This window comes from Ictalurus furcatus, chromosome 25, assembly GCF_023375685.1.
Source record: "Ictalurus furcatus strain D&B chromosome 25, Billie_1.0, whole genome shotgun sequence".
Classification (NCBI taxonomy): Eukaryota; Metazoa; Chordata; class Actinopteri; order Siluriformes; family Ictaluridae; genus Ictalurus; species Ictalurus furcatus.
The window spans coordinates 13,049,140-13,064,138 of NC_071279.1; the positions used below are offsets into that span (position 1 = coordinate 13,049,140).

Below are 14,999 nucleotides of genomic sequence, written 5' to 3' on the forward strand. Positions count from 1 at the left end.
AGATCTGCCATGCAAGGTGCTAACTTGCCATCGGGAGCAACTCGAGGTTCAGTGTCTTGCCCAAGGACATTTCGGTATGTGGCGTCATGTGGGCCGGGAATCAAACCGCCAACCCTACGATTAGTAGACAACCCGCTCTACCACCTGAGCCACAGCCGCCCAGGTAGAGGTCCATTTTCTGCTCCATATTTTGCATTAGATATGTTTGTTTTGTCTAACAATATGATGTAATGGATGTAACTGAAGAAAAGTCCACAAATGCCTGGCTTAAAAGTCTTGATTGTCAGTCTTACACAACTTCGTGTGATGGTCAGGCAGAGACACGCATTAACAAACAGAGTTATTACCACACCCTAGCGTGAAATAGCGAATGCAGTTATCTTATATAAACATTCAGACGCATTAACAGTGATCTATCAGCATGATTTAGGCCATTGCCATTTACTCAGTGGGAACTTAATATAAGCTGATCATATCATGCCTACAGGTGCATGGCATACCTAGCAGCGCGGTGAGCTTGGGCAGCAGGCCCACCTGCACCATCTTGCTGCGGAGGCCTGTATCGAAGGAGAGGTTGAGGAGGAGACGCAGAGTGACATTCAGCAGATCCTCATGATCACAAGGGACCAGCTTAGCCAACTTCTCCACAGTGTCCGTTTCAGCCTGGAATACACACAGCGCCAGCATAACACACAGATTAACAGCAAGTGGGTGGCAAGATAGAGAGAGCGAGAGAGAGATATGATGGGATAATATTAAGAGAGACAATAGAAGTTAAAAGATAAAATTTTGGATAATAGCTACTCACTGCTCTCTACAGCAACTAGATCTATTTCCAGTCTGTCCCATCAGTAACAGACTGCCTATTTCACACCTCAGAGTGTGCGCTTAGGTCTCGTCATGTAGCCTTGGCCCGGCTTGTTAACGCGCCTGTGGGCTGCTGCAGACGGAGCCGCAGCCACACTGACTTGAGGAAATCTGAGACCCATTACAGCCTCTCTAACCTGCTTCCAAACCAGCTTTCAATGCTAATGACTGTTACTGCAATGATTTATTGCTGCCACAGTGCACACGGAAACCATTAAAAAGGGGGGGGGGAGGGGTCAAGTTGCTAACTGTTACGTGCAAAGTCCATCACTGGGACACAGTGTGCATATTTAGACTAAAGAAGACGACTCCATTTTAACTTTAGCGAAACATGAAATGGGATTTTTGGCCTATGATTAGAAATGAGGTGAACTGTAGAGAGCAGCTTTTAGTCCAGACGTTTGATATTCTTATAGAATAGAAAAGCAGGAATAGATTTTTAGTGCCGATTTACTAAATACAAAACTGGTCTATTTAAGAATAATTCAGTCAGTAGCTGAAAATTCGCTAACTTACATAAGGAAAAAAAAAAGTCATACAACTGATATGGAATAGACATATAACTTGAAACCAGGATACAGAAGAGTACGTGTGTGTCCCTCACCATATCGTTCTTGTTCTCCAGGAAGATGCTGAGCTTCTTCAGAAAGGACACGACGAGCACCAGGAGCTCCTCACTTTCCCGGTCCAGGGTTTTCACCAGCAAGTGCACTATATTTTTGTTCCTCATCTTCAGCTCTATGCGCGTGTCCTCAGACAGGTTCAGCAGTAGATACAGAGCCACTATCAGGGAAATGATACAAATATTACCTCGCCAACCTCCATCTCAGTGTACATTCGTGCGGGTTCAAAATATTACCTCTCAGCAGCTGTTCCTGCTTGGTCAGCAAGCCGTGGTACTTCTTCAGCGCTTTCTCATACTCTTTCTTCAGATTTTGGTTCTCTGGGTCTTCCTCCCGTTCAACCCTGTCAAGGACTTTTAACATGACTCTGCTTACACTCTATTAAACGCATTCAAATTTCATTTGGTCTATTGAAACTTTTGGAAACGCTTGGAGGGAGAGGGCTGCCACGTTACAAAGTGGAAAACACAAATCAAAATATACAGAGGTGCTTGAAAGTTTGTGAACCCTTTAGGGTTTTCTATATATCTGCCTAAAACATCATCAGAGTTTCACACAAATCGTAAAATTAGACAAAAATATTATTCAGATATTATACTTGGTAATTTACTTGTTGAGGAAAATGATCCAATATTACACAACCGTGAGCGGCAAAAGTATGTGAACCTCTAGGATTAGCAGTTCATTTGAAGGTGAAATTAAGAGTTGGGTGTTTTCAATCAAAGGGATGAAAATCAGGTATGAGTGAGTGCTCCGTTTTATTTAGAGAACAGGGATTAATCAAAGTCTGATCTTGTTTGTGGAAGTGTATCATGGCATGAACAAAGGAGATTTCAAGTGACCGCAGAAAAAGAATTGTTGATGCTCATCAAGCTGGAAAAGGTTAAACAATCCACAGTCAGACAGATCGCGTACAAATGATGATCGGGTGTGAGGTGTGAAATATTTCTGTCTCATTTGTTTAAGCTGGGTCCTCTTTGTCTACTTTTAGGACTTGTGTGATAACCTGATGACGCTTTAGGTCAGGTTATGATTTAGGCAGAAATATAGAACATTCGAAAGGGTTCACAAACTTTCAAGCACCACTGTAATGCAGAAATAAGACTGATAAAACAAAATTAAAACATTAAGTAACAAGTAATCATAATCCAAAGACTTGGTTTAAACTGTTTATATATTCTAGGTATACAGAGGAAATCTTTCCTGAATTAGAATGTAACTGTAAGCGAATCGAGTGCAACTTAAATGTGTGTTGTTCAGGTATTATATATATACACTGACCTGCTGATAGTGATATACACAGTGCTTCTAAATAGACAGGGACTAATAGAGGTCTGTATAACTTAGAAAAGTGGTTTATTACGATTTGTTCATCTGTTTCTTTTTCTCAACAATTTTATCTAGTATTTTTATTCGCTGCGTATGAACAAATTTCAGATTTATGAATTTTTTTTTAATTCAACTCCAAATGCTTAAACGGTTCATATATTCCATGACAGCATCCCGAAGATCTGTTATTTTACAGACATTTGTCTCATTCAGAACTGTTCAAAATGAAGCAATAAAGCGCCTCTGACCATTAACCCGACTTAACCACTTGACCCCTGTATGACTCCAGACTCCCTTTTACCTCTGACCAACCACGCAGAAAGGATATCAGCTCGCTTCTTCTTCTGCAGCTCCTCCTGCCACAGGTCGTACCTCTTCAGCTCATGCTCCATGATGCCCATGCACAGAACGCCAATCTTATAGTGAGTGATGAGCGCATGGAACTGGATGAAACTGGGAAAGGAACATTCACGTGTTTTGACTCGGAGATTTGGACTACGTTCAGGCATGCCAAAATAAAGCTGCAGCTAGTGCCCAACACGATCCCCAGTATATGATAGATATGAACCAAGTTCATTTCGCAGCCCAGCAGAGAAACAATGAACTACACTAGAGCCAAGAACAACTATGGTCTTTCACGGTCATCTACTCAATCCGTTACTCTAATTGGTCCTGACAGTGGGCATTATTATTATGATGAAGCAATTTAACACGATTATTTAAAAAAATAAAAAATAAAAAAAAAAGAGAAAAAAGAAAGAAAACAAGCCTCTGTAATAACATATCGTGAAAGTGGCTCCAACATTCAGACTAGAAAGTGTTAGTGGAAATATTGATATCCTGCTTAATACCTGGAGAAACAAAAGAAGATGTAGATGATGGTAGTTGACAAGTCTATGCTCTGCTTCCAGTCCTCCCTCAGTACTCGTGCCAGGGCTCCCAAAGCTGTTTCTGTAGAGCAGCACACACACACACACACACACCACTCAGACCTGACTCACTATTCTCACTAATTAAACCACTGTATACACTTCCAAGCTCAGTATCTGTAGCATTTGTAGGAATATGAACAACATAAAGAGATATAAACATGGATATTAGTAGCCCTTCATGGATGAGTTATGACTGTAAAATTTGTTCAATCTCAGTGATCTCTCTCTGTATAAAGGTGTGAAGCTGAAGCGGACATGTACGGCAACCCAAACCAAGTTCAAAGCATAACGAATGTGGCTTCAACACTGTCATATAAAAATAATCTAGGATTGAAACTTACTTACAGACTGCTAAAACACACTGAATAAATACGATATGTGTGGCGTTCTGTCAAATACCTGTCAAGGTATTTTACCAAAACAATGTGGAAATTTGGGCTACTTTCTAACCTTGCCTTGGATATCTGCCTGCAAAGATCAGATCAGGTAAGGCAGCAGTTTAACAAAAGCAGTGGTAATTGCAGTCAGTCTGCCTAAAGTTGTCTAAAAGCTAACCAAACCTTGCTTTCCTTACAATCCAATTAAGTTTTTGGATAGCTGCATACCTGAGTGAAATAGAAATAAGCCTAATCAGACAATTTTGTGATCCGATACCAACTGTCAAAATGTCCGTAATGCTCGGTCACATTGTCATCAAAACGGAGAAAGACAGAGAACAGCTTTACACACTCTTTATAGAAGTTTTAACAATGACTGAATAAAAAGACATTAGATACAAAAATGCTTATTATTAGTTTGAATTGATCTGCACTTATTTCCTCGCCGAACGAACGGAGATCAGTAGAGCAAAGAGATGACAATGAGGTTCATGTTTAAATATGGCGAGTGACTTGTACCTCAGGTGATGAGACAGAAACTGCTTTCCAACTGTAAACTTGTCATTCTTAAAAAATGTCAAAGGAATGTTTTAGCAGTGGGTTAGAAATGTCAAGGATTGCAGGGCATCTTTCAGTAGAAATACAATAAAATTTTCACTTGTGATTAGAGACGCACCGATGTATCGGCCGATAAAGGCTATTTTTCCCGCTATGGGCTATCGGGCGATAGTTTAAAAACATCCGATGATCAGTGCCGATTATATCCTGTCAATCAAAAGAGGGCGGGAAAACACATTGATTTCATGCTGTGTGTAAAGATTATCTCTCTCTCTTGTGTGGAATGATAAAACTGAGTTTGTAATCTCTGCACCACTAAAATTTTACACCGGAAGTGAGCAGCAGTGAAGCAGCATCAAGTCTAATTATTATTAATTCATAAGAAGGCATAAAAGGCAGAACTATCGGTATCGGCCGATATCACTCTGAACAATCGGTTATCGGCATCGGCCAATATCACTCTGAATAATCGGTTATCGGCATCGGCCAATATCACTCTCAATAATCGGTTATCGGCATCGGCCAATATCACTCTGAATAATCGGTTATCGGCATCGGCCAATATCACTGAATAATCGGTTATCGGTATCGGCCGAGAAATTTAGTATCGGTGCATCTGTACTTATGGTGGTTAGCAGACTTGAAAATGCTTTAACTTTAATTGTGGCGATATATGAGAGACGCATAAGAGAAACATGTAGCTTACAGAAGTACTGTATATATATTAAAAAAACGTCAAAATTTGACCATGTGAACGGTTTTCCCAGACCGACACACACATATGTGATGGGTAAAAGAGCATGAGCGACATTAACAGACAACAGTAGCAGAAGGTTAAGGAAATATTTGTAACAGCACCACTACAATGGCCGAGTTGAAGTGAGGAACCAGGGTTAGAACGTGGAACGTGAGGAACGCTTTACCGTGAGCGGAAATATACCAGAGGGAGGGTGAACTAAAGACAAGGGAAATGATGGAAGAAAGGTTAAAGCAACAGAGAGGGAGGCAGAGTGTGAGTTACAGAGAAGAGAAGAAGGGTCAGAGGACCCAGGAGCTACAGGACGAGAGAGGAGGAGAGGTCACGTCTCGTGCGGCGTGAGAAATGAGACTTCCTCTGCGAGCGGACATGCGCGTTGTGCTGCAGCATGTGGCCCCTGGACCCTCTCGTTTCCGCATGACCCCGTTGTGACTCTGCAAGAGCCCCATCACCATTTCCAAACACGGTTATGGTAATGACTTCTGACAGGTTTATGAAGGAACTAATGCGTTGTGACAGAAGAGATGGACACTGGACGTGTGGTTTTGAGCGCCGTCGGTTGACGGAGAACACAGCTGGGAAATATTCGCTGAAAAGAGATAGTCTATGTACGCACACAAACGTGGGGATGTCACATAAATGCCACAAAGCTTCCTGATTTGTGAATTATGGTTTCAGCACAGCGCACCACGAAACAGTCTTGAAAACAGTCACATGTTTTAAACCAGGGATAATTACATCAGAAAGCAAGCGCTGCGCTTCCCCTAACAAACATTTATATTAGTAAGTGGCACTGGTTGGTTGGTTGGATCATATTACAGCTACGCATACTCACTCACTAGCAACACTCATCATTTAATTCTCAGTCTTAGCTTGTATAAAGAGACACAAAGCAGAACTGACTGGTCTATTGGGATTCAACTAAAAAAAATAATAAAAATCCAATGAACCCTTTCAGTACAGCTTTATTTTCTAAACATAATCCAACTATTCAAATACTTGGATCGTTATTTAACTGTGTACAATAATACTTTGGCTATTTCTTGGAGCTTTAATCCTGAAATTTCCACACACACATTTTGAATGGGCATTATTTAATTCCCTACTTGTTTAAGGTTTGGATAAAATGCATTCAACTCAAGTGAACGGGATAATTGGTATAGGAAAGATTGCTTGTGATTTCCACCTATGCTACACAAACCCCACTTTGAGTATCAAATATTATAGCATATACCTTTCTTTCATATCAGCATGAAAGTACTCTATGCAGTGATTTTCTGCTAAAAAGTACAATGAGTATAATTTAGCCATTACGTAGAGTATCTAGCTATTCACTAAAAACACAAATGCTTATTTCCTCCACCTCTAAGCCGGACACAAGGTGTGCTTAATGGTTAATCCTGAGAATGTAACTCTGATGGTTGAACATATGGTATACATATGCTAATAAAATGACAATGCTGCTACATGGCTGTAAATTTCCAGATTTTAACATCGCTAGATATTCGGCTAAACCAGACATTATACAGCGGTGCTTGAAAGTTTGTGAACCCTTCAGAATTTTCTACATTTCTAAAACATCATCAGGTTTTCACACAAGTCCTGAAAGTAGACAAAGAGATCCCTATTAAACAAATGAGAGAAAAATATTACACCATCAATCATTTACTTATTGAAGAAAACGATCCAATATTACATATCTGTTAGTAGCAAAAGTATGTACCTCTAGGATAAGCAGTTAATTTGAAGGTGAAATTAGAGTCGGGTTTTTTCAACCAATGGGATGAAAATCAGGTGTGAGTGAGCGCTCTGTTTTATTTAAAAAACAGGGGCCGATCAAAGTCTGATCTTGTTTGTGGAAGTGCATCATAGCATGAACAACGGAGATTTCTAGGGAAAAAAGAATTGTTGATGCTCATCAAGATGGAAAAGGTTAAATAATCCATAGTCAGACAGATTGTGTACAAATGGAGGAAATTCAAGACCATTGTTACCCTCCCCAGGAGTGGTCGACCAACAAAGATCACAACAAGAGCAAGATGTGTAATAGTCCACGAGGTCACAAAGGAACCCAGGGTCACTACTAAGCAATTAAAGGCCTCTCTCACATTGGCTAATGTTAATGTTCATGAGTCCACCATCAGGAGAACACTGAACAACAATGGTGTACATGGAAGGGTTGCAAAGAGAAAGCAACCGCTCTCCAAAAAGAACACTGCTGCCCTTCTGCAGTTTGCTAAAGATCACGTGGACAAGCCAGAAGACTATTAGAAAAATGTTTTGTGGATAAATGAGACCAAAATACAACTTTTTGGTTTAAATGAGAAGGGTTATGTTTGGAGAAAAGAAATCACTGCATTACAGCATAAGAACCTTCTAATATAAGATCCCACCTGTGAAACATGGTGGTGGTAGTATCATGGTTTGGGCCTGTTTTGCTGCATCTAGGCCAGGATGACTTGCCATCATTGATGGAACAATGAATTCTGAAGTATATCAGTGATTTCTAAAGGAAAATGTCAGGATATCTGTCCGTGAACTGAATCATCACAAAATCATGCAAGACACTGACCCTAAGCACAAGTCGTTCTAACAAAGAAAAGTTAAAGAATTTCATGTTTTAGAATGATGGCTTAGTGGTTAGCACGTTCGCCTCACACCTCCAGGGTCCGGGGTTCGAGTACTGAGGAAACCCACCAACATCCCAGAATTGAAGCTGTTCTTTACTAAGGAACAGGTTAAAATTCCTCCAAGCCAATGTGCAGGACTGATCAACAGTTACAGAAATGTAAGGTAAACATTTAGTTGCAGTTATTGCTGCACAAGGGGGTCACACCAGACACTGAAAACAAAGGTTTACATACTTTTGCCACTCACAGATATGTAATATTGGATCATTTTCCACAATAAATAAATGACCAGGTACAATATTTTTGTCTCATTTGTTTAATTGAAACTCTGATGATGGTTTAGTTCATATTTATCCAGAAATATAGAAAATTCTAAAGGGTTCAAAAACTTTCACACACCACTGTACATCAATTGGATTACTTAATTTACTCCAAGTGATTCAGATTTTCCCCCCCAGATGGTTACTGAAAAATATGTTACTGCTTTCAGTAACATATCCAAAAAATCCAGACTTTGTGTGTGCAGTTATGTGAAGACTACCATCCTTAAACTCTCGGGACCCATCGGCTCACTCTCTCTCACCATTTAATTACACACCATTACAACTGGTTTCACTGTACCAGGTCATTCTGCAAGGCATTTTTGCTTCCCTGCAATCTGATGTTGCTGCTTACCGTTCTGAAGCAGCTCCTCCAGGTTGTCAGGATTACGGGCCAGCTGCAGAATAAGCGTGGCTCCTCTGATTTTCTCTGGAAAGTCCTCGTACAGCAGCTCCACGTAGTCATCGATGCTGTTAATGTTGGCCTCCTCGTCCAGCTGCAATATCCCAACAGAACGTGCGTCACATTGCTTAACTCTTCATCACACCACGTAACTCACCTTGCATTTACACTAGCAAGCAACAAGGCAGCGCTAGGTTTGTCACTTGTGGGCATGCACTGTCTATTAAATATCATTACTGAGTGAGCAGAGAAAAAAAATACTCATGGTGTTCCTGACAAGTCAGTAATGGCAACTCACAGCCACACAACTTCCTACAGAGTGATGGTAGAGAGCTAGCTAACATTTAATGTCCACAGAACAGAAATTAGATCCGATAACAAAACACACACCAGAAGTAACCCGGTCTGTGTGGTAGTTATATAGGCTATATATGAGAAACAGTTTGTGTCTTTAAAGCTGAGGGGTTTTGTCATCTAATACTCAGTAATCATCACATTGATGAGCACAATAAAGCTTTTATTCTCACTAAAACATTGGTGTCATTACTATTTAGATATGTTATTTATATGTCTTTATTTAATGTCTTTTCTGAAGTGCACGAGCAAACATCCCTACAAAACTGATGCTGCCAGCCCCATACTTCAAAATGGGCCTTTGTTGTTGTTTTGGGGTTTAGTTAAAACATTCAAATCAAAGTTTCTTCATCCCTGGGAGTTAATTTGTGCCTCTGTAATGAACAATGCAGTGTCTGTGTTGTCCCAGGATATTTACATTGGCCTTTTTTTTTTTTGAAACAGATGCTCCTGGTACCTTCAGTTCTTTGGAAACTGCTCATGTATAGGTTAAATTTTTTTTCCCCACTGAGGTTTGGATGAGTTGCTTGCATTTTCCAGAGGTACCAAGTGGAAACCACAGGTGCTCTCCTGATTCACTCCCAATTCTAACGATTGGCCAATTAGAGGCTTCTAAAATGATTCTATCAATTACTGGAATATTCCAGGCTGTTTAAAGAGAGAGTCAATTGGTGTATGTAAACTTCTGACCAACAGGAATTCTAATATAGTGAATTAAAGTTGTAAATAAAGCGATTGTTTTAAAATGACCTCTGATGTGAACAAAGAAGACGCCCTAATCAACTTGCCAAAACAAATGTGTGGAGTCCCAAAATACAGAGATTGGATATTTTTCTGAAATTATGTAGCGAGGAATTTAAAATGGTATAACTGCTATACCTCCATGCCTTCAAACGGAGCAGGATCTCTTGGCTTTATCTGCTTCTTCTCTTTTTTCTCTGTAGATTAGAAACAATGAACATCAACAAAAAATGCTCAGTTCTACGTACCACCAGATGTAATTTATCATATCCAAATTAAACGAATACCCTCACTTTAGCTAGTGCTCTGGTGGAAGAGGAATATAGCTACGTGTTCCTTCATACCTGGAGCTGAATTGCGGTTCTGTAGGTAGAAGAGCAGTCGCTCCACTTCTGGGAGCTTGGATGGTGAAATGAGCTTGCATTCCTCCACCACTTTCCGCGCTAATGACCCAATATCCGTGCTGGCATTAAGGCTTTTCAGACGAACACTGAGAGAAGGAATGTTCGCGTTCATTTAATATGACAGTGAAAACAAACACATAATTAAACAGATGTTTAGACATGGGGGAGTCCATGTCAAATCAACCTGTGGCAGAGGACTTCTCCACCACTCTGTCTCAGATTCTGCTGATTCTTTTAAAAACCGTTTGTAAGTACTTGCATGAGAACAAAAAAAATAATACTAAGAAGAATTTTTTTGAGTTAACTCTCACTCGTTAGAAAAAGGTGTTCATTTCAAAATTTGGCCCAGACACACTTTGTGACATATGCCATGCCCCCTTTTTTGTGCAATTTTCCCTTAATTCACAAAGTATACATGCTATAAAGATGGCATTTGGTGTGTATATATGCTCGATTATGTAGAATCAGAATGACTTTTTAGGGGTATTCATGTTTGACCCCCAAAAACTCGACTTCTGTCAATGTGGATGACGCTACAAATTTTATGAAACGTTGATCTTCGGTTCATCTTACAAATAAGTGAAGACTGTGTGTGTGTGTGTTTGCCATCTATAACTGAAATCATTACAGATATGCCAAGTTTGATAACATATTCTGATTCTACAGGGAAAATTATATAAATACACCAAAGTTCATCTTTATATCATCAGGATTTTGTGGGTTATTAAGGGAACAAAATGGGGGGGGGGGGGGGGGGGGGGGGGGGGGGGGGGAGGGCATATGTTGCAAGGTGTGTCTGGGCCAAATTTGAAAATGACTGCCATTTAATAAAAAATTGAAAGGTGGCTCAAATACTAATTTGATGTTCTCATGTATGATGGCACAAAAAACCCAGAAAAATTCTTGAAGGTCTGGTTCCACCCAATGGGTGGTTTGACATGGAATCACCCTACTGAATTTACATACGACAAACTGGACTCAGACAGAAACATGTCTTACGTTTTCTGACACGCCTTGCGTTCTCCAAGCATCGGGCCTCCCATTTCGCCCATTATAGTCGCTTCCACTTCATACTGGACAATAAGGGCTTTCTCTGTAGGATGGACATCCAGACTACCTCCCTTGACTTTCCTGAGAACCATAAACATGCTGTATGTATACACTGGTGCTGTATGTATCAGGTACACCTACCATAAAGGTATCAAATGACTGTCTGTATGCGGTCTTCTGATACGCAGCATGACAAAGTCTGTGTATTAATGGAAAGGGACCTCAGTAAGTCTACTGCTAAGCAGATATCGTTTGAGTTGTGTGGAACAGCAACGTGACTCACTCTCTGCTCTCTGGACAACCCAACATGGATACCCTAAAGATGTGCAAGATATGCCCAAGTTTATGGATAGTCACCTGAATAGAGTAGACGTGTACCTAACAACTTTGACACTCACACTAAACAACCCTACACACTTACAGTATACAGTTGTAGAAGAGTCATGATTTGGAGTCACACTATCCGGTGTCACCCAGAAGAGGAATGGATTCCCATTTCGAGTCTGGTTCCTTGCAAGGTTTCTTCTTCATGTCATCTGTAATTGGACAATTGGCTGCTCAGGTGTTCCATGTCCAGGTGTGTGTTATTCCCTAAATATTTCACTTACAATAAGCAGATAAAAGGTCTAGAGTTTATTTGCATTTAGAATCTGTTCCTGTTAACTCTCAACAGGAACTCCAAAGAGCCATTAAAAGGCTGAAAAATCAAAACAAACCCTTTAGAGAGATAGCAAAAAAATTAGGTGTGGCCAAATCAACCATTTGGTACATTCTTAAAAAAAGAAAGAACACACTGGTGAACTCAGGAACACCAAAGGCCTAGAAGACCCTGGAAAACAACTGTGGTGACAGATGCCTACAGACTTCCCTCCTGAAGAACAAGCCCTTCAGACCAGTTAGCCAGATCAAGAACACCCTCCAGGAGGTAGGCGTATCAAAGTCAACAATCAAGAGAAGCCTTCACCAGAGAAAATACAGGGGGTTTACCACACAATGTAAATCACTTGTAAGCCTCAAAATCAGGAAGACCAGATTAGAGTTTATGACAAAAATTGATGGGAAGTGAAGGAACTGCTCATGATCTTAAGTATACCTCATAATCTGAAGTGCATGTATGGCTGCCAGTTAAACTGTTACTCATGCATTTACTGCCGATAAATGCAGCAGGATGACTTCTGAAGTGTACAGGGCTATATTATCTGCTCAGATTCAGCCAAATGCTTCAAAACTCATTAGACTTCACACCACAGATGGACACCGACCCGGAGCATACTTCGAAAGCAATCCAAGACTTTTTTTAGAACATTACAAAGAAGTGAAACACCCTGCAATGGCGAAGTCAATCACACGCTGAAGGTAAAACTGAAGGCAAAAGTCTTGAAGAACAAGCAGGAAGTGAAGATAGCTGCAGTAGAGGCCTGGCAGAGCATCACCAGGGAAGAAACCAAGCGTCTGGTGAGGTCTGTGGTTCAGACTTCAGGACTTGCAGCCAAGCATTACAAATGACAATTTAATTTATGATTGTTAGTTTGTCCAAGTACTTTCAATCCCTTAAAAAGATGGGGATCACATGTAAAAAGTGCTGTAATTCCTACACTGTTCACCTGATTTCTATGTAAACTCCCTGGAACTAAAGCTGAAAGTCTGCACTTTGAGCTCTTATTCATTATTCACCTTCACCTCCTGTAAACTGTGGCACCCCTACTGAAAAATAACCCCAATAGGAACCCTCATATAAACTGTAACGGTTTTAATGGTTATAATTGGGAATTGTATTGGTTTTAATGGAAACTGTAACAGTCCCTGTGATTCTGTACTAGTAATTTGTTACCTTCTATCGGTGTCATGTTAAGTTATGTCTAGTGGACACCATTAATGACCAATAATGGTAATGGTTTTAATGATTAGCTGATGGTTTGTAATGGTATTTGTAGTGGAAACCATTAGAATTTCTGTGATGTTTCTATTGTTTTGTTTTTCAGCAGGGACAAGGCTAAAATAACTAGAACTATATCAATGTACAAATATTTATGGACCTGACTGTACCTTATATTAATCAAATAAACATGTATATGCTTGTTCATTTAGTTAAATAAAAAAACAAACAAACAAACAAACAAACATGGCTGTTAAGAGCTATTTTAATCAATACCATAGAACAATAGTTTGACTGGATATTTAGGATGTAATTAGGCATTCGGATGACAACATATTACCATATCAGTGCTCTTTTTTTTGTCTACAGTGACATTAACATAATTAAACCTACATACGTAGCAGAAGTGTTTCTTTAGTAAACCGAACCCAAACAGCATCCCTTAGCTTGCAATGCTAAGTGAGCTAACCGAAATAAACAGGCAGCGCGCAAACACACTCACCTTTTTAAATATCTTACGTTGTCTGCTTGCATTGTGTCTTTTTGTTGTTAATATGACGATATAACAGCTGTTTGATTTACTTTAGTCGACGTGTGTTTACGTATGCGTTGCTAGGGTGTTGCTAGTCTCATTACCCATCATGCATCACGGACTGGAGTGTCACACAACAGTTTCAGCGCCATCTGCAGGTGTGGAGACCGCGCCATGTTCACGCCCATATTCAGAGCTACACTCAGACTTGGGTGTGCAATTTACTAAACAATTTATTAACGATATAAAATAAGTGATGCATAACTTTGTTGGACTTCCATAACCTTCTGAAAAATGCAGCTTGGTCTAACCACCCTGCTAAAGAAAACCCCAAAACAATAGAAACTCTCATGAATTTGTAATGGTTATAATGGGAATTGTATTGATTTTAATGAAAACTGTAATGGTCCCTGTGGGTCTCTAATGGTAATTTGTGGCATGTTATGTCTAGTGGATACCATTAAGGACCAATAATGGTAATGTTTTTAATGGTTAGCTGATGGTGTGTAAGTGTATTTGTAGTGGAAACCATTAGAATTTCTGTGATGGTATGTATGTATTATTTTTTATTATAAAAAATATGTATTTATGTACGTATTATATATTTTTCAGTAGGGCAGTTGCCAGTCCGAGCTGGTCAAACTGGTAGACCATCTTTCCCAGTTGGTAAAATTTCCAGCTTCCTAATTATTTAAGTAAATTGGTCAATCAATGTTTGAGATTTTATAATTCACTTATTCTTTATAAAAAAAAAATATTATTGTCTATGATGTTGCATAAGTAGCAGTAATTCAGAAATTGTTTCCTTTCCACAGGCACATGGTTTACCAACCATCTTGAGCAGCTCAGCAGTTGGTAGGTTCACGAACGAGCTGTTCCAAGACCAGAGCTGCTCTCAATAAAACAAGAACATCAACAACAAAAAAGCATCAGTCTATTGATGTGACTGTGAACATTTTAAAAACATGAAAAATTTATATACACTATATGGCCAAAAGTATGTGGACACCTGACCATCACACCCATATGTTGTGTCTTTGTATGCTGTAGCGTTACAATTTTACTGGAACTAAGATGCCCAAACCTGTTCCATGACAATTCCCCTGTGCCCAAAGTGAGTTCTATGAAGTCATGGTTGGATAGAGCCCATAAAAGATCATTTATTCATTCACATTAATACATGAACTACATTCCAGTCATGGTTCAAGGTTTCCCAGCTGATATTACATCTTCTTTAAGCCTAAAA

General features: G+C 39.7%; 1 protein-coding gene across 15 annotated transcripts in view; it reads right to left on the reverse strand.

The window, feature by feature from the left end:
• Positions 1 to 13,899, reverse strand: part of kifap3a (kinesin-associated protein 3a) — a 33,161-nt gene extending 19,262 nt beyond the window's left edge. For 5 of the 15 annotated variants that reach the window (XR_008384656.1, XR_008384658.1, XR_008384659.1 and 2 more), the window contains exons 1-10: positions 13,724 to 13,897; positions 11,295 to 11,426; positions 10,236 to 10,381; positions 10,030 to 10,088; positions 8,749 to 8,890; positions 3,671 to 3,770; positions 3,121 to 3,272; positions 1,727 to 1,843; positions 1,472 to 1,650; positions 501 to 663 (exon numbers count right to left, since the gene is read on the reverse strand). Coding sequence is in view for 6 of the 15 variants with exons in the window: in XM_053614074.1 (XP_053470049.1) it covers positions 501 to 663; positions 1,472 to 1,650; positions 1,727 to 1,843; positions 3,121 to 3,272; positions 3,671 to 3,770; positions 8,749 to 8,890; positions 10,030 to 10,088; positions 10,236 to 10,381; positions 11,295 to 11,426; positions 13,724 to 13,755 (1,222 nt within the window). In the remaining 9 variants the exon portion in view is untranslated. Of the gene's footprint in view, positions 1 to 500; positions 664 to 1,471; positions 1,651 to 1,726; positions 1,844 to 3,120; positions 3,273 to 3,670; positions 3,771 to 8,748; positions 8,891 to 10,029; positions 10,089 to 10,235; positions 10,382 to 11,294; positions 11,427 to 11,628; positions 11,662 to 11,766; positions 11,882 to 13,723 lie in introns of all 15 variants that reach the window. The other 10 variants (XR_008384651.1, XM_053614072.1, XR_008384653.1 and 7 more) reach the window with 9 other exon arrangements.
• Positions 13,900 to 14,999: the final 1,100 nt, after the last annotated feature.